At 40.7% G+C, this 19,866-nt stretch overlaps 1 protein-coding gene across 1 annotated transcript; it reads left to right on the top strand.

The window, feature by feature from the left end:
• The first annotated feature begins 833 nt into the window (after positions 1–833).
• Positions 834–18,336, top strand: LOC143989156 (uncharacterized). The gene is made up of 3 exons (XM_077489187.1): positions 834–1,598; positions 11,971–12,092; positions 14,330–18,336. Exons 1-3 carry the CDS (start codon positions 1,569–1,571, stop codon positions 14,742–14,744), a joined length of 567 nt encoding a protein of 188 aa, XP_077345313.1. The 5' UTR covers positions 834–1,568; the 3' UTR covers positions 14,745–18,336.
• Positions 18,337–19,866: the final 1,530 nt, after the last annotated feature.

Genomic DNA, 19,866 nt, shown 5'->3' with positions numbered 1-19,866 from the left:
GAGGAACCCATAGGTCATGTTACTGGCACTCGTCCAAGTAATCAGGCCCTACAAGTCCGTGAACATTTCACTGATTACTTTTTGAGTGAAGATGGACAGCTGCCATGGCAATTGGACTATGTGTAAATTTTTAACCGGTGTTGCATGGACCTTACATGTCAAAGTTTTTTCATCACAGTTTTCAAGTTTTTGTGTCAGTTTTCACGTTTGCCTTAAATAAAGTAGTCAACAATTTTCAACAATTTAAATAGTTTTTATTTCTATCTTTTGCAATGCACAGGGTGTATAAAAAATAGAAAAACCTTACAAAAACATTGAATGCTTGCAAGTATAGAAAAATGTTTTTTAATTCCTTTGGAATATATATATATATATATATAAAATCTCCTTTTAGTTTCAAGTATTGAATTTCAAGTGCAACAGATAACGAGTCCACAAAATATCCCCCACTACCCCCCTAAAAAAAAAAAAAAAAAAAAGGTTACAGTATTCCTGAAGTGCTGTAAGGCCCCTTTCACACAGGGCAGATCAGTAATGATCCGTCCCGTGATGATCCGCTCGGTCGGCAGGGATTGTTCCATTGTCCATTGTCCCCACTGAGCCGGTGGCAGACAGGGCTGTCCCGGCACACTGTGCCCTGTGAGCTCTCTGTTCTCTTCTATGGGGATCGGAAGAGCACGGACCATCTGTCCGTGTTCATCCAATCCGCTCTGCAGACGGCTAGAAAAATTGGATTTCCCTCCGTCTACAGAATCGGACAATTGCGGTGGCACCCGATATCGTCCGCCTCCGCAACAGTCCGATTCTGCAGACGGAGTAAAATCCTATTCTATCCGTCTGCAGAGCGGATCGGATGGACACGGACAGACGGTCCGTGCTCGTCCGATCACCATAGAGGAGAGTGGAGAGCTGACAGGGCGGTCCCTGCACAGTGTGCGGAGACCGCCCTGTCCGCAGCCGGCTCAGCGGGGACAACGGAGCAATCCCGCTGAGCGAGCGGATCATCACGGGGCAGATCATTACTGATCCGCCCCGTGTGAAAGGGGCCAAAGATGGGCACTGAGTGCGGTAAACAGTTCTGAAATATTTGGCTAGATGGAGAAAGTGCAAAAGATGTCTCCATGTACACTCCACTGTGTAGATGGGGTAATCTCCCACTGGGCCAAGTCTCTCAACCTAAACAATGCTAGCACCCAATCAGAAAGTTCAGGTATTGTGAGAGCAAGTGGGGCCAAGTAGCAACATGTATAAGCTTGGGACAGTGGGAGATTCTTCTGTGCGTACAGTTCAGTGTACATGGAGGAATCTGGGGTTGGTTGTAAACATTAGTTCGTGTAGGTAAAACATTAAGTAGTGTAGGTAAAACATTAAGTAGTGTAGGTAAAACATTAAGTAACATTACACAACAAGAAAAATACAACCGTCATATCACTGCCATAGGAATACTATAAGTTTTCATATATTGGATAATTAGGGTTACGCAGGGAAGAATGGCTTGGTTCACTGCCAACATCTACGGGTGATCCTGAATGGGAAGATGAGGGTGAAGACACTGGGTGTGGCTGCACATGCATCCTTTGGTAACCAGGATTAGACGGGTAAGATGTATACAGTGGTGGGGGTCCTGCATAAGGGTTAATGGCAGATGTTGTGTCATGGCACTGCTGACTGGGCATTGGTCTACTGAAAGAGCCACTAGGTGAATTAAAACCCATAGCCCATGGCTGAAATTTAGGATATGGCCGCTGCTCTTTGCAAGCGGACACAATATACGTTAAATAGGCATGTATATCACCCCTGACCTCAGTGCGCTTATCTGCAGGAATCTCCCTGATTACACAAAGCAACATTCTCAAGAACATAACATCTGGGTCTGAGATGTTGAGGAATTCATCATCTTTTGCCTGGTTTTGTGATTGTTTTCTCATTTCTTCAATGATACGGTTGAAATATTCTTCAAAAGGTGTCTCTTGTTGAGTACGTGTTCGACGGGTGGTAGAAGTAGACCGGACTCTCCTATCTGGATTTGCCTGCAATAGTTATAATATATAGATTATGCATCTGATACTGAGGTCACACTTTAGTGAACAGCATATGATGGCTTGTACAAATATTGCAGCACCTGTTTAGAATAGATCACACACAGGTACTTGTTTTGCTGCAAAAACCTGATCTCACTGAAGACCTCCAAAGCCAGAAGAACAAGTCACACCTTGCCCAAAAATAAGCTGCTGTTGTTTCTCCAACATTTGTGCCAACACCAGCTGCCTTTTCAAAATGTAAGTAATACGTTTTTTGTGGACAGAAATTGTGACATTTTTAAAATACATACCGCAGGTTCTTGAGTGGATGGATGATATTCTTGGGATGACACTGTCTCTGTGGTTTCTTGACTGGTGTCAGCGTCTCCTGATGGTGATGGCGACGAACTTTCGCGCCTTGCGCTTGCTCTCACAGGGACACTTGACACAGTTCTAGGTAACAATAAAGATTACACGTTTAAAAAAAAACTGAACATGAATATGCCTTTACTGGTCACAAATCGCTAAGTAAAATAAATGGATATACTTACGTGCGCATCTCAGTGGTGCGCCTCAAAAAAGACAAAGCCTCTGCATGGGGGTTAGGCCTGCGACGAGTTGAGGGTGCTCCGCTTCTCTCCGCAGCCTTCTCTTCGTTGACTTCTTTTTTGTAACGGTCGCGCAGGGACCTCCAACGTGTGTAAACCTCCTTTCCTGCAATATATAAAAAACATAGAATGCACTTTTTGGTTAAGTTCTATTGGCAGATAGCATGTCTAATTTTGTGGAATTTGCAGCATTGTCAGTGCTGTATTGCTATAAAATGGCCTGGTCATTAGGGGGTAAAATCTTTACTAGGATGCATGTGTACCCTGCTGCATAGACACAACAAACCTTGCACTCACCTCGGTTATCCTGTTCAGTTGCAGACATCTCGTCCCAGTTCGGTGTGACATATTTGTAGACTTCCTCCCACTTTGCTCTCTTCAGCACTCGGTCTGCATATCCTGGGCATTCTGAGTCCCATAACTCTGGTCGGGCATGCACCAGTGCGATGATGGCCTCGTGTGAGATGTCTCTTGCCGCCATGCTGTCTTCTCCCCTTTCATCCCTCTCAACTTCCTGTGTCATTTCCCAGGTACACCTGCTGTATAGGATGTGCTTCCGGGTGTTTTTTTTCTTCTTTCACGCTGCTGGCCGCAATTGACACAAAAGACTGCGATTACCTGCGGTTATGTGCTTATAGCTGCGCTACATCGCACCTGGACGCATACAATTCTATTTTTTCTATTCGCACCGAACCGCACGTAACGAAATCGCAGTTAAACGCTGTGTGTGAACAGGGCCATAGGAAAGCATTGTGTGCCTTTGGCTGCGGTGGAAAACTAGAAAATCCGCAGCTAAAAGCACCATTCTATCCGCCCGTGTGAAAGGGGCCTAATAGTATTGTATTTTCCTTTACATCTAATGGATCACATCACACGGTTTATAAATCCAGAATATTATAATTTCTGAATCATATATTTTAATGCAGATTGGACAATTTTATGTTCAAATCTTTTTTTTTATTTATTTTTTTTTTTTTTTTATATATATATTAAATTTTATGTCCAAACCAAAGTTTTGAAAATTTTAAATAATCAATCTACAATTTACAGTTTTGACAATTTGGTTATCAAAGTAACATTAAAAAAAAAATTGCATTGTGTTCTACAGATAGTAGTGACAAAGTTCACTGTTATCTGTGGCAAAAAATACATTCTGCAAAATGAAAAAAAAAAAACCATTTTATTTGACAGGTAACAAGAGGAGTTAAAGTGTTTAGACCCAAAATATAAAAAAAAAAAAAAAAAAATAACTATTCAAGCATTTTTTTCCCTTTGCATATTGTGAATTAATATAAAATAATTTTACACTTTGAGGACAGAAGACACCGAAGCTGATTAAAGGGTAAGACATAATTCCAAATACATTCTTCAAAATGAAAAACAGATTTTATTAGAGAGGTAGCAGGAGGAGTTAAAGTGTATCTAAACCCAAATATTCAAGGATTGACCAAGTCTAAAAAATGAACGGACTTTGTGGGCACATAATGAGAGAGAGAAAATCAGTAAAAAAAAAGTATACATTTTATTACAACATAGTTAAAAAACAACACCCTGTATGGACACAGTTACCAGTTACCCAATAATGCAGTTATAGAGGACTGGACCTACGGTACAAAGATTAATTTAATACTGTATCGAGGTAAAAGAAAAATTTCTGATCCAGTAATGCCTCCAAAAAACTTGCTCGTCAACGCATTTCACTAAAATATTAGCTTCCTCAGGACAGATACTGGGTAGGTGCTGGTAAACTTGTGGCTCAAGGTGTGGGAGAACTTGACCAAACTGGCAAACAGCCAAAAAAGTGAGATTGCATATGTGTGTCTAAAGTAGTGGGATACACATATATCATGTGGTTTATAGTAGATACCACTGGTATATAGTAGTCATGTATAGGTATTTAAGTATAAATCACACACACACACAGCAGTAAGTGGTCACAAATTCCCACTATAAGCGTGTTCAATACAATATCAATAGTACCAAGAGATGGCCCATGGATACCGGACCAAGTTACTAAATGGGTAAGAATACAGTCCCCTTACGTATAAAGGCAAATGGAATATCTGAATGTGTAAAAGCTGTGCTTATCACATATTGGGGAGACCTTTTGTTGAGGCTTGAGTTGGTATTGCTGCATACATAGGGGAAAAGTATGCCCCTTTTGGTGCTACACCCCTGTGGACGGCTTTCCTTGCTGTGTGTGGAAGTGTATTGAAGTTTACCAATTCTTAATGTGGTGGTGGCTGTGTTAGTTTTCTTTTTTTTTAGCCACTTTTTCTTTAGTTTCATGTGATGATCCAGCCAAATAACACACTTCCTGCTTTTAGGGTGGCTACACTAACTCCTCCACTCCATCTATAGAGGAAAAATATAGCCACCATTGAACAACAGTATTCTCAACTTGTAGAGAGTGTAGAGTTAAGCCCCATACACACCATCAGACTTTTTGACAACAAACATGCAAATTAGCTGTTTTGGTGCAACATCCGACCATGTGTACTCTCCATCGGACAAACTTTTTCGGTTTTCATCAGACTTTTGTTGGCTGTGCGAAAAACAACCTTTCTGGCAACAAAAGTCCGATGGAGCAAAGTCTGATCATGTGTAAAGAAAACCATAGGACTTTTGTACAAAGTACAAACAGGCATGCTCAGAACCAATGCAAATGATCAGACAACAATACAGAAGACGACCAAAGGTGGCGGTAAAGAGCAGAAAAACCACATGATTTGGTGAAAGTTGGCTGAAAAAGTCCTGCCGTGTGTATGCAATACAAGTTCACGGCCGACGCCCTTTGTACAAAAATCCATGGGGAAGTTTGTACAAAGTCCGATCGTGTGTATGAGGCTTTAGATAGACTAGCATATATATATATATATATATATATATATATATATATATATATACTGTGATGGGGCTAGCTCGGCAGCAGGTGTGTGTGACCCCCTGGATGGGTTCAGACAGCAAAACAAGAAAAGAAATCCTGGTCAGCTTGACCGCTTACTACACACGTAAATTCCCTGTCTAACAACTGGGTGCAGCCTTGTACTGCCCCAGTCCCTATCTCCCTGTTGTAGAAGTTTGCCGCACAGGCATTAACTCACCGCACAGAACAGAACAGAACATATGCCACACTCCCCAGTCTACACAAGCACAGAACTGGTTCCAGGATGGCATCTACGTAAGCATGCTGTTTTTTTTTTTGTAGAGGTCTTAATGAGCCCCTTACTTCAGCTGGGCTCATTAACTTTTCCCCTGTAGGATTGCCGCACTCCCTCTAGTGGTATAAGTTGGCATAAAGCCTGAATCTAGGGCATATATATTTTCCATCCTGGATGCAACCAGGTGATTTTACCTGCCTGCTGTCACAATATATGAAATTTTTTTCATTCTTTTTCACACAAATAGAGCTTTATTTCTGTGGTATTTAATCACCACTGTGTTTTTTGTGTGTTGTTATGTTATGTTATGTTTCTGTTATAAAATTTTGCAAGTAAATAATATTTTTCTTTATAAATGTGGGCCAAACTGTAATCTGCTACATTTCTTTGGTGAAAATGTCCCAAAATAACGTATATTATTTAGTCTGTGTGAAAGTTATAGGTCCACAAACCATGGTATATATGGTATATATCTGAAAATTGATCAATTCTTGATGTACTGATGGCTGATCTCATTTCCTGAGGCTTGAAAATGCAGGACATTAGAAATATCCCCCAAAATGACCCATTTTTGGAAAGAAGACAGTCCAAGGTATCTAGTAAGAGGCATGGCAATTTTTTTGATGTTGTCCTTTTTTGGAAAAATTTTACAGCGTCATCATACAACTGGTGTGGTAGTGATCAGGGACGCTGACTGTTGACAGTATGTAACAATAAATAAAATTATATATATCGATATATATATATCGATATATATCACAAAAGTGAGTACACCCCTCACATTTTTGTAAATATTTCATTATATCTTTTCATGTGACAACACTGAAGAAATGACACTTTGCTACAATGTAAAGTAGTGAGTGTACAGCTTGTATAACAGTATACATTTGCTGTCCCCTCAAAATAACTCAACACACCTCCACTGGCAAACAAAAGTGAGTACACCCCTAAGTGAAAATGTCCAAATTAGGCCCAATTAGCCATTTTCCCTCCCCGATGTCATGTGACTCATTCGTGTAAGGTCTCAGGTGTGAATGGGGAGCAGGTGTGTTAAATTTGGTGTTATCACTCTCACTCTCTCATACTGGTCACTGGAAGTTCAACATGGCACCTCATAGCAAAGAACTCTCTGAGGTTCTGAGAAAAAGAATTGTTGCTCTACACTAATATACACACACACACACACACACACACACACACACACACACACACACACACACACACACACACACACACACACACACACACACACACACACACACACACACACACACACACACACACACACTACATTTCCAAAAGTATTGGGACACCTGCCTTTACACACTAAGGCCGCGTACACACGGGCGGACTGTTCGCCCAACTTTGTCCGTCAAACAGTTTCGGCAAACAGTCCGCTCAAAATTAGCATGGACGGACATGGCCACACACGACGAACGAACAGTTTGCTGAAACCGTGCGCGATGACGTGAACGGCACGTACGACGGGACGAAAAATACGACGTCCTATACACTGCATTATAACTTTCGGCGTGTAAATCCTTTCTGAGCATGCGCGGAACTTAGTTTGACGAACAAGCCTACACACGGGCGGACTGTTCGCTCAAATAAGGTTTCAGCGGACAGTTTTAAGGAATTTCCGAAAAACCTTGTTCGTCAAACTGTCCGCTGAAACTGTCCGCTGAAAGCCCACACACGAGCGGACTGTCCGCCCAAACACTGTTCAGCGGACAAAGTTGGGCGAACAGTCCGCCCGTGTGTACGCGGCCTTATAAACTTTAATGGCATACCAGTCTTAGTCTTTAGGGTTTAATAAAGAGCTGCACGATTAATCGTTAAAAAAATTGTGATTTCAATTCAACCCCCCTCACGATCTCTATGCAGAATTTCCCAATTCATTCAAGTAACAAGTGTGTAGAATTCTCTGCTCACTCAGCTGTCAAAAGAAAGGAACTGGGCAGTCTGCCAAGTTTTTTCACAACATTGTCAGCGCTAGTAGAGAACTATTGCATTGCAACTTTTCTTTCTTAGATCAAAGGGATGAACTTTGGTGTATAAATGAAGGAAGTTTAACCACTTAAAGTCGAAACCTTTTTCTGACAAATGGTGGTTGTTGCAAAATTTTATACATTTCAATGAATTTAAAAAAAACGAAACAGTAAAGTTAGCCCAATTTGTTTGTATAATTTGAAAGATGACGTTACGCCGCGAGAATCGTGATCTTTATTCTAAGCAAAAAAATTATGATTCTCATTTTAGCCAGAATTGTGCAGCTCTAGTTCAATACTGAGTCGGCCCACCCTTTGCAGCTATAACAGCTTCAACTCTTCTGAGAAGGCTGTCCACAAGGTTTAGGCGTGTGTCTATGGGAATGACTATGATTGACCATTCTTCCAGAAGAGCAATTGTGAGGTCAGGCACTGATGTTGGACGAGAAGCCCTGTCTTGCAGTCTCCGCTCTAATTCATCCCAAAGGTGTTATATAGGTTTGAGGTCAGGACTCTGTGCAGGCCAGTCAAATTCCTCCACCCCAAACTCGCTCATCCATGTCTTCATGGACCTTGCTTTGTGCACTGGTGCACAATCATGTTGGAACAGGAAAAGGCCATCCCCAAACTGATTCCATAAAGTTGGGAGTATGAAATTGTCCAAAATGTTTTGGTTTGCTGACACCTCAAGAATCCCCTTCACTGAATCTAAGGGGAAAAGCACGACCCCCGAAAAACAACTCCACACCATAATCCCTCCTCCACCAAATGATTTGCACCAGTGCACAAAGCAAGGTCCATAAAGACATGGATGAGCGAGTTTTGGATAGAGGAACTTGACTGGTCTGTACAGAGTCCTGACCTCAATCCCTCATATTTACTTCTCTCTCTCCCCCCCCCCCCTCCTCCTTCTCTGTCCTTCTCTATTTCTTTATTTCCCTTCCCTCTTTTTGAACTTTTAACCACTTAAGGACTGGAAAGATTTACCCCCTTAATGACCAAGCCATTTTTTTAAATACCGCACCATACTTTAGCTGACAATTGGGCGGTTGTGCAATGTGCAATGTTGTACCCAAATAAAGTTGATGTCATTTTTTTTCTCACAAATAAAGCTTTCTTTTGGTGGTATTTGATCACCTCTGCAGTTTTTATTTTTTGCGCTATAAACAAAAAAAGAGCGACAATCTTGAAAAAAGAAAACAATATATTTTCATTTTCTGCTATAAAAAATTCCCAATAAAAAAATAGAAAAAAAATCGAATTTCTTTATCAGTTTAGGCCAATATGTATTCTGCTACATATTTTTGGTAATAAAAAAAATGTCAATAAGCGTATACTGATTAGTTTGCACAAAAGTTATTGCATCTACAAACTATGAGATAGATTAATGGCATTTTTATTATTATTTTTTTTTTTTTCTACTAGTAATGGCGTTGATCAGTGATTTTTAGCGGGACTGCAACATTGCAGCGGACTGATCGGTCACCTAACTGACATCTTTGACTTTTTTGGGAACCAGTAACATTATGTGATCAGTGCTAAAAATATGCCCTGTTATTGTACTAATGACACTGGCAGGGAAGGGGTTAGCATCAGGGGTGATCAAGGGGTTAAATGTGTTCCCCGGGGGTGTTTACTAACTGACTTCATGCATAGCAGAAAAACAGGATCTTTGTGTGATCCTCTGTCAGAACAAGAGCAGGAGACAGCTGGTCTGCCTCACGGAGTAGGAGCATATGACCTCAGTATTTCCTGGCATTTTTTAAAGGCATGATACAGAGTGGTGCACTGACACACCAAATCCATGTGAGTACCCTGTATTAGGGTGTTGTTTGTTAAAATAAATACGATTTTTAAACTATATCACACTATGGAGTTTCTCTTTGCTATATATGTATGAGGAAGCATCATCATTGGGACCTATGGAACTAACCTGGAATTCTGGTAAAGTGATTTAGTCCAAACTTAAATGTGAGGTCACACGCAATTGATCTGCATGACCACGGTCACCAATCAAGTCACATTCATTTATTTTTCTTATAAAGACTGTATAATAATATTATTTTTGTACTGATGTTGTGAGATCAGACTGTCACGGACTGCACTAGAGCACTTTATGATCACTTGTGTGGCACTATATAAGTTATATATGTACAGTGCCTTGCAAAAATATTCGGCCCCCTGGAACTTTTCAACCTTTTGCCACATTTCAGGCTTCAAACATAAAGATATAAAATTTTAATTTTTTGTGAAGAATCACCAACAAGTGGGACACAATTGTGAAGTGGAACGAAATCTATTGGATAATTTAAACTTTTTTAGCAAATAAAAAAACTGAAAAGTGGTGCGTGCAAAATTATTCGGCCCCTTTACTTTCAGTGCAGCAAACTCACTCCAGAAGTTCAGTGAGGATCTCTGAATGATCCAATGTTGTCCTAAATGACTGATGGTGATAAATAGAATCCACCTGTGTGTAATCAAGTCTCTGTATAAATGCACCTGCTCTGTGATAGTCTCAGGGTTCTGTTGAAAGCGCAGAGAGCATCATGAAGACCAAGGAACACACCAGGCAGGTCAGTAATACTGTTGTGGAGAAGTTTAAAGCCGGATTTGGATACAAAAAGATTTCCCAAGCTTTAAACATCCCAAGGAGCACTGTGCAAGTGATCATTTTGAAATGGAAGGAGTATCAGTCCACTGCAAATCTACCAAGACCTGGTCGTCCCTCTAAACTTTCAGCTGAGACAAGGAGAAGACTGATCAGAGATGCAGCCAAGAGGCCCATGATCACTCTGGATGAACTGCAGAGAACTACAGCTGAGGTGGGAGAGTCTGTCCATAGGACAACAATCAGTCGTACACTGCACAAATCTGGCCTTTATGGAAGAGTGGCAAGAAGAAAGCCATTTCTCAAAGATATCCATAAAAAGTCTCGTCTAAAGTTTGCCACAAGCCACCTGGGAGACACACCAAACATGTGGAAGAAGGTGCTCTGGTCAGATGAAACCAAAATCAAACTTTTTGCCCACAATGCAAAACAATATGTTTGGCGTAAAAGCAACACAGCTCATCACCCTCAACACACCATCCCCACTGTCAAACATGGTGGTGGCAGCATCATGGTTTGGGCCTGCTTTTCTTCAGCAGGGACAGGGAAGATGGTTAAAATTGAGGGGAAGATGGATGCAGCCAAATACAGGACCATTCTGGATGAAAACCTGTTGGAGTCTGCAAAAGACCTGAAACTGGGATGGAGATTTATCTTCCAACAAGACAATGATCCCAAACATACAGCAAAATCTACAAAGGAATGGTTCACAAATAATCGTATCCAGGTGTTAGAATGGCCAAGTCAAAGTCCAGACCTGAATCCAATCGAGAATCTGTGGAAAGAGCTGAAAACTGCTGTTCACAAACGCTCTCCATCCAACCTCACTGAGCTTGAGCTGTTTTGCAAGGAAGAATGGGCAACAATTTTAGTCTCTCGATGTGCAAAACTGATAGAGACATACCCCAAGCGACTTGCAGCTCTAATCGCAGCAAAAGGTGGCTCTACAAAGTATTAACGCAAGGGGGCCCAATAATTTTGCACGCCCCACTTTTCATTTTTTTATTAGTTTAAAAAAGTTTCAAAAATCCAATAGATTTCGTTCCACTTCACAATTGTGTCCCACTTGTTGGTGATTCTTCACAAAAAATAAAAATTTTATATCTTTATGTTTGAAGCCTGAAATGTGGCAAAAGGTTGAAAAGTTCAAGGGGGCCGAATACTTTCGCAAGGCACTGTATACCTTTTAAGGATAAGTAAAGTTATTCACAAATGAAGTGGGATTTTGTGACACTAGTCATAGATATATTACTATAGTATTATGTTGTTGATTTCTCTCTATCTTATACCTACTGCTGATTTAACAGACCAATTTGGAGGTAGCGCAGCACATGAATTATTATTATTTGTTATACTGTATTTGCTCTTTGTGTGGTAAATTGTGGGTACTGCATGTCATGTGCATTCTAAGGGTGGCATCTCATTAGGGAAAGACCAATTTCTGTGGCGGAATCTCACAAATGTGTGATGTCCCTGCAGGAGCATGCTCTGTTCAGTTAAGTTCTAGAATGGAATCCATCAATGACACATGACATGACAGTGAAATCAGACCTTACACATTATATCCATTCATCTTAATTGCAGGTTAAAATGGGACGTGCCATCTTGACATTGCTGTGCCTTTGGAGTTGCATCGTAACTGTCACATCGCTTACTGATAGGCAAGTCCACAGGGCGACGAAGTACATCAAAGAAACCTTTAATCTGTAAGCATTTTTACTTGTTTGTGTAATATTTATATTCATTTTAGCTAAAGAAAACCTGCCAGATAATCTCCAAGGTAAATAAAAGAGTGTTTGATAGAGGGAAGAGAGGAGAAGAAGGAAGGAAGGAGGTATTTTGCACTAGACATACTGTAGAATCCAGGGGTGGTAACTTATTTTTACTTCATGGCAAATACCTTTTACTACTATTGACATTCTGATTACTACAGGCCGATATTATCCAGTAGTATGGAGAAAGAAATTACATCCAATAATTTGAAATTAGAGACCACCAGTCACTAGCCTTGTGGCAAAATGAAAGCGTGTGTCAAAGTGCAATGTGCTCCTTGACATCAGTTTTAGATGTTTCTGAGATCCATCAGAGTTCATTTACAGGTACATTTGACCTGCATTTGGCCTTTTTCCTTGTCAAAAATACTTTATTAAGTTCAATGAAATTGAGTACAATAAATTAATATTGAGTATTGTACAATTCAGAATTCTTATGTAGTAATCATATGTGCTTACAATTATAGAATTGATCGTGAGGTAAAGCATTGTGAAAAATTTAAGTAATTAGTTAAAAATTATGAACTAAACCAATATTGATGAAGACATTCAAATATTATGTAAGAGTTATTATTATCAAGAGTATGAAAAAACAAAACGAAGATTTCCTGAATAATCTTGATATAATGAAATATGTTACATTACTAATGATTTCTTTGTAACCGAAGGTATAGCTAAATCATAAGGTGTAAAGAGAGACAGAGTAGAGAGAGGAAGAATAAGGTAAAGAGTGAAGAGTGAAAAAGGTCAAATAAATGAAAACAGGGGGCCACCGGGTCGATCCAGAAGTCACAGTCCAACCAGTATTGTTAGCATGAGTTTAAATCATCTACCATGGCCATAAAACAATATCATTGAATGATAATGGTAAGAAATGTTCTAACCAAGGCTGCCATAGTTTACGAAATTTAGGTATTTGGTTTTGTTCAATAGCAGCCATTTTAGCGTGTGTCATAAAATTATTCATTCTTTGTTTGGTCTTGGCCAACTCTAAAGAGGGGGTTTTCCAAGCTTTCGCCACAGTTTGTTTTGCTGCTGTGAGCAAAAATACAAATAGTTTAAATTGGGCATGAGTTAGACACTCTGGTTTTAGGCATAGTAGTGTCGTTGTAGGGTTAGGATGAAGGATAATATTGAACATTTTGGAGGTATGTGTAAATATTGCTTTCCAAAATGTCTGCATTATTGGACAGGACCACCAAATGTGTTTATATGTACATTTCTTTTCAAACAGCCCTGAAAACATGATCTGAGTATCGCATTTGGCCTTTTGCAAGCAAGTTCTGTATTGCCATACTCAAGAGTATTGCTACAAGGATGAAAGTGTAGAATATTTTCTAAATTGTCTATGTATGATGTGTCCCTCTTGCATCAGGTGCCCCTCAGTGGAGTCCCCTTTACATGAGGTATCCCCCAGTGGAGCCCCATTTACATCAGGTATGCCAGCAGCGGAGTTTCCGTTGCCATTACAGAAGACCATACGTAACAGACCGAGTGTAACAAAATAGAGGCGGAGCCGTATGGGTAGTTACCAATAGAAATTGAGCTGCGGCAGAGTCCACCCCCCACCCAGCGGCCTTTTCCAACACAGGTCACAGACAGACCGGCAGCTGGGTGTGGGCAGCAGCTCAATTTCTATTGGCAGCCACCCGGCCGGCTCCGATTCCTCTTTTTACTCTGCGTTACTTCTGGTCTTCTGTAAAATGGAGGCCAGCGGAGACATAGTCTCCGCTGGCCGTGGACCTCTAGTGGCGATGGCGAAAAATCTGGAAAACACAGATCTCCCGGGACATTTCCCTGGAAACCCTAAAATCAGGAAAAAGGTCTAAAAATGTCACGGGAAATTCAGGACAGTTGGCAAATATGGGACAGTCCCTGGAAATCATGGACAGTTGGGAGCTATTAGATTGTAAAGCTCTGGCTTTGACTCAGCAGGGATACACTAAAGACCTCTTCAGACAGACCACTGCTTCCACACAGAGAACAATGTTTTTTCTCTGCAACACGTGGACAACATTTCTACTCAGGGTGCTCCTGATTTCTAAAGAGAGCCAATTTAGCACACCTTTTATTTTGATAGAAATTGGGAATATCTTTAGCTAGTTTAAACTGAAGGCCTACAAAAAAATGTTTTCTTTTTTATTCATTTAATCCATTTTCAATATATTTAGGGCTGATATGGATAATACGAGGCAATACGCCTATGTTGCTGTTTTCTCCAAACAAGAATGTGACAGTCTCTCCAATAACAACAATCTCCAAATCTTGAAAAATGAAGACCCCGCTGGAATTACTGATGCCTTAAATAATACGCAGAAAATCTACCAAGGAAGACAAATGGTTTTGGCAACCTATGGAGAACGTGGCTTTCATTCTGAATATCGTCTGCTGTTTCCACTATCCAACAAATCCAACGTCTCCCCTGTCGAGCAATTAGTGAATACTAATCCCAATGCAAATTGCGTCATCTTCTACAGTCTTAACACCCCATGTGTGGGCATATGTACCAACACAACCAACGGCAGGAATATTATCCAGAAACTTCCGGTGTTTAACAAATATAACAACAACAAAGCATTTGTATAGAGAGTAATATATATTTTGGATGTCTTAGACACAAAAATTGGAAAAGAGAAAATTTGGGATGGTTTGACGCAAATTAATAACAACATGGATGTGTATCGCTGCTTTCCCAACAAATGCCTCAGATGCTTTGAATATGAGAAAAAGAAGCTGAAGAATAAAGGTGACTGTATTAATTAGATGAGCAGGAATCCAAGTCCAGCTCATTGTTTATCATGGCTTTAAATTATTTGTTTGGGTGAATCTGGCCCAAATGAACTGTTTCCTTTATTAACAGCAGTAGGGCAGGGACTTTCTATCCCATTCCCAGAACAAAATTGGGTTGGCTCGGCCATTCAGAGGACCTTTTGTATTTCATGAATGAGTACATCATCATTTTATGAATGAGGTGGAGAGGTAGGCGGACCATATCCTGATCTCCACCTCGGCCAATCAGAGGAAACCTTGTATTCTATTATAATAAAAAGTCCTTGTATATGGCCGAGCAGTACTTAGCCCAAATTGACTTTGTTACAAAAAAGGGATGGGAAATGCCAATACTGCTTCCAAAACACACTGCTGTATACTGTATGTAGTTGATGCAACATAAAGTTTATACAGCGCTCCCTGCAGGTATATCTGTTATTCAAGGAAATAGCTAATTTAGGCTAGCTTGGCCCAAACGAACTATTTGAAGTCACAGTAAACATGTCCTTAGGCTTTATAGAACTATGCTTACTGCTACCCTAATGTCGTGTACACACAATCGGACAGACTTGGTCTGGCGGACCGAAAATCGTCGGACAATTCGAGCGTGTATGGGCTCCAATTGACTTTTTTTCCCCAAAAGTCAGACGGACCTAGAAATAAAACATGTTTCAAATCTATCCAACAGACTAAAAATCAGGAAAATCTTTCGTCTGTGTGCTAGTCTGATGGACCAAATACGACGAAAGGGCAGCTATTGGCTACTGGCTATTGAACTTCCTTGTTTAGTCCTGTTTATGTCATCACGTTCAAAACGAATGGACTTTCAAAACGGACTTAGTCCGGTCATGTGTGGCCAAGTCCGTTTATTCAGAAAGTCCATCGGACCTCTGCCGACCTAGTCCATCAAAAAGTCCGGTCGTGTGTACGTGGCATAAGGAATTATTCTCTCGCATCTCTGAAAGCCCATCTTCATTCAAAACTATTTTAAGTTTAAAGTGGTTGTAAACTCTTATGCCACGTACACACGATCTGAAATTCCACCAGCCAAAGTCCGATGACAGCTTTTGGTCGGAAAATGCGATCGTGTGTATGCTCCATCAGACTTTTTCTGGCGGAATTTTGGCCATCAAAAGATTGAGAGCACATTCTCAATTTTTCAGTCAGAAATTCCCATCGTCTGTACAAATTCTGAATTCCCAAAATTCCTACGCATGCTCGGAAACAATTTGACGCATGCTCGGAAGCATTGAACTTAATTTTCTCGGCTCGTCTTAGTGTTCTACGTCACCACGTTCTTGATGGTCGAAAGTTCAGAGAACTTTTGTGTGACTGTGTCAAGCTGGAGCGGAATTCCTTCAGAAAAACCATCCAAGTTTTTTCTGACAGTATATCCACTTGTGTGTACGTGGCATTATACCCCGTACACACGATCGGACTTTCCGACAACAAAACCATGGAATTTTGTTCGAAGGTTGTTCGTTCCAACTTGTCTTGCATACACACAGTCACACAAATGTTGGCCAACAATTACGAACGTGGGAACGTGGTGACATACAAGACATAGGATGAGCCAAGAAAAAGGAAGCTCAATAGCCAACAATTACGAACGTGGGAACACAGTGACATACAAGACGTACGACGAGCCAAGAAATGGAAGTTCAATAGCCAGTGCGGCTCCTTCTGCTTGATTCTGAGCACGCGTGAACTTTTGTGCGTCGGACTTGAGTCCACGCGATCGGAAATTCCAACAACATAGGTTTTGTTGGCGGAAAATTTGAGAACGTACTAGCCAACATTTGTTGGTGAAAAGTCCAACAACAAATGTTCGATGAAGCATACACATGGTCAGACTTTCAGCCAACAAGCTCACATACAACATTTGTTGTCGGAAAATCCGATCGTGTGTACGGGGCATAAGGAATTATTTTCTTGCATCTCTGAAAGCCCAGCTTCATTCAAAACTATTTTAAGTTTAAAGTGGTTGTAAACTCTTAAGTGACTAGTCTCAGGTGATACACAGAGATGAAACAAAGTCTCCTACATAAGCTGTACCTGTTTATCTGGAGTCTTCTCTTCTCTACATCCTTTCAAAGTCCAGAATTGTTAATAGACATGTGCACTGACAACAGAATTGTTCATTTTCACTTCATTCATTTATTTTGCTTTTTTTGGAAATCCGAAAATTCGGATTTCCGAATTACAAATTTCCAAAATAGGAATTTCCGAAATACCAACTTTCAAATTTCCGAAATATGAATTTCCAAAATACGAATTTCCAAAATACTAATTTCTGAATTTCCGAAATTTGTGAATGCAAAGAAAACAAATTTATCTGAAGTTACAAATTATCTGAAATAACAAATGCTGCTTTGAAACAAGTGGAATGGAACAAATTGATAATAAATATTAATAATAAAAAGGTTTTATTATTATTGATTATTATTAGATTGTTCCGTTCCATTTGTTTAGATGCGGCATGCATTATTTTGGATAATTCGTACTCGTTACTTTCACAAACGGGCAAATATGAAAGGAAATTTCAATACCTCTAGTTATTATTTCGAATTTTACCGATTTTCTTTCTTTTTTTCAGATTTCCAAATTCCGAAAATTCAGAATTTTTGAAATTTGTAATTTCGGAAATTGAAAAATTCAGAATTAACGAATTTGTCAAAATTTGTTAATAACAAATTTGGAACTAAACGAATTGCACATGTCTAATTGTTAATGCTTGTCTGATCTGTCAGAAAACAGGGTGCGAGGAGCTAAAGTTACACGATGCATAGCTCAGTGAGAGATGATTTGAGGGAAGAAGTGATACACTCCCCTCATACAGCACACAGGACAGAGCTGAGGCTGTCAATTACAGACGGTGTGCTGGAGCTCCCTCCTCTGTCATCTTTTTACATCTTGATTTCAGGAAAACTTGTCAGAAGTGACTCATGCAGATAGCAGAGTAACGAGACAGCAGACAGAAATGTCACCCTAGACTGAGACAATAACACACTAAAGAGGGATAAACTTGGTTCAAATTTCATCCCTGAGGTTTACAACCACTTTAGGATACAGAGGGGAAGGGCTAAAGCCTCTGTCTGGTTTATTATTTCTGTCTATGTCCCTATCTGGGAGCTTTCCTTTCACTTCCTTTTTTTTTACTTATACAAGAGGAAGCAAGAGATAAAATCTCCATCCTGAGAACAAAAACAATTAAAAAAACTACTTCTGTGTCCTGGTTAAGGGAGATGTCCTCTCACTTCCTGTTGAGTCTTCACCCATCAACCAGTCAGGAAGTGAGGGGAAATCTCCCCATTGAAGACAATAATATTTACATAACCCTTTATATGTCTCACATTTCCTCTTTGTTTTTCCTGTATAAAAATAAAAGTATAATCATTGCATAGCAAAAGATGGGCTGAGATTCTCTTATTTCTGTGTAATATATGGCTGGACAGCAAAATAAATAACAATGGTCTCTAATCATTACAGTAAAAGTGGCATTAAACTCAAAAAAAAAACGATTATATTGCAGCTTACCAATTCTTTTTGCCCTTTTCGTTTTCCTCTGGTGTTCTGCCAGGTAGGTCTGCTGTTTTCCAACCTACTACAGTATAGTTTTTCACTTGGGATTTCCCTAAATACAGCTGGGTTGTGACTTCTCACTGTTGCCAGTTGGTACCACTGGTAAGTGAGATTTCATAACAAGATTGAATTATGAATATTTATATTTCTTTTTGCCAACCCAGTAGTGGAATCATGACCACTGGTGCATGCTGGAGGAGGAAATCCAGTAAATATTTGAAACAGACCTTATGATTTCTCACTTCTTCCATGCTGAGGCTTGGGAATAGTTTGTTGGACCTAACTATGCTATTAGACCCAAAAGCCTTTGTGGGGCCTTCCATTTGCTCTGGAGATAGGCCTGAAGTGGTCCTGGAACTGTCCTGCCTGTTGATGAAAGATACCAATGATCGAGATCCAGGGGTGAACCTTGTTGTTATAAGGCCTACTGACTCTCTTGGAGAAGGATGTACTGAAACCAAACAAACAGAACAGAGGGCACTGGAACCAGCGAGAGAGGATAGTTGGTGAACCAGCTAGGATGCTACCTACAGTGTCACCAGGTCAAATTAAAGGTGCTGACCCTTTTGGACATTGAGACGTCAGTTCGAAAATTAAAACAAGGGTAGGGACTGAGGGTGGGGCAGGAGTGTCAATTTCTCCTGGCACAGTGGTTTATTGTGTGGAGGGGGGTGCTGTGTGAAGAGGTCCCTCTACTACAGGCTGACAAGCATAGTGACAGCTGCATCACTACTTTCACCCAAGTTCTGGAAGTGGGAACTAGGAGGAGGTGTTGACTGTGCTCTCTCTTCCCCTCCATCTCTTCCTTCCTACCAGTGAAGCTCCATTTCACACTACCTCCCCCCTAGACTAGGGTGACCAAACATCCCTGGTTTCCAGGGACAGTCCCCAGATTGAAGACACTGTCCCTGAAGCCCGTCTGTCCTCAGCTTTGTCCCCGGATTCAAGGACGATCCCTGGTGGGTGCACCGGGAGCTGGTGCGAGGGAGGGGGGGCGCCCAGGGCCAGCCCTATCATGGGAGCCACTAGGGTGTCTCACACACAGGGAGGGGGCGAGTACCATCAGATTGTACAGATCAGGGATCTCCCACTTACTTAGCTGTCGGGTGAAGTCCCACCTCCTGGGCCAGCTCCTATGATAGGCAGCACACTGGTGATGCTTATCATATGATGCAGGACTTCGCCTGAGGACAGTGGCTGCGTGGGGTAAACAGGAGGTCCCTGCTCTGTATAATCCATCTCCTCTCCTCGCTCGATATGTACTGATCACAGGTAAGGCTGGGCTGCTGGGCACTGAACAGGTTGTGCTTTAAAATGCATGGTTTTCCCCTTTATGAACAAGAATATAATGACGCTA

The sequence above is a fragment of the Lithobates pipiens genome, unplaced genomic scaffold, assembly GCF_037356315.1.
Source record: "Lithobates pipiens isolate NorthernLeopardFrog02 unplaced genomic scaffold, aLitPip1_a1.2 Scaffold_18, whole genome shotgun sequence".
Lineage (NCBI taxonomy): Eukaryota > Metazoa > Chordata > Amphibia > Anura > Ranidae > Lithobates > Lithobates pipiens.
The sequence above is the reverse complement of the archived record's forward strand: the minus strand, read 5'-3'. Positions and strand labels throughout refer to the sequence as shown.

Excerpts from the sequence above, each read along its gene's own strand:
- LOC143989156 (XM_077489187.1), top strand. The coding sequence starts at position 1,569 with ATGCATCCTTTGGTAACCAGGATTAGACGG. Across the intron at positions 1,599-11,970 it reads TGGTAACCAGGATTAGACGG|GTTAAAATGGGACGTGCCAT; the intron begins GTAAGATGTATA and ends TCTTAATTGCAG. Across the intron at positions 12,093-14,329 it reads ATCAAAGAAACCTTTAATCT|GGCTGATATGGATAATACGA; the intron begins GTAAGCATTTTT and ends CAATATATTTAG.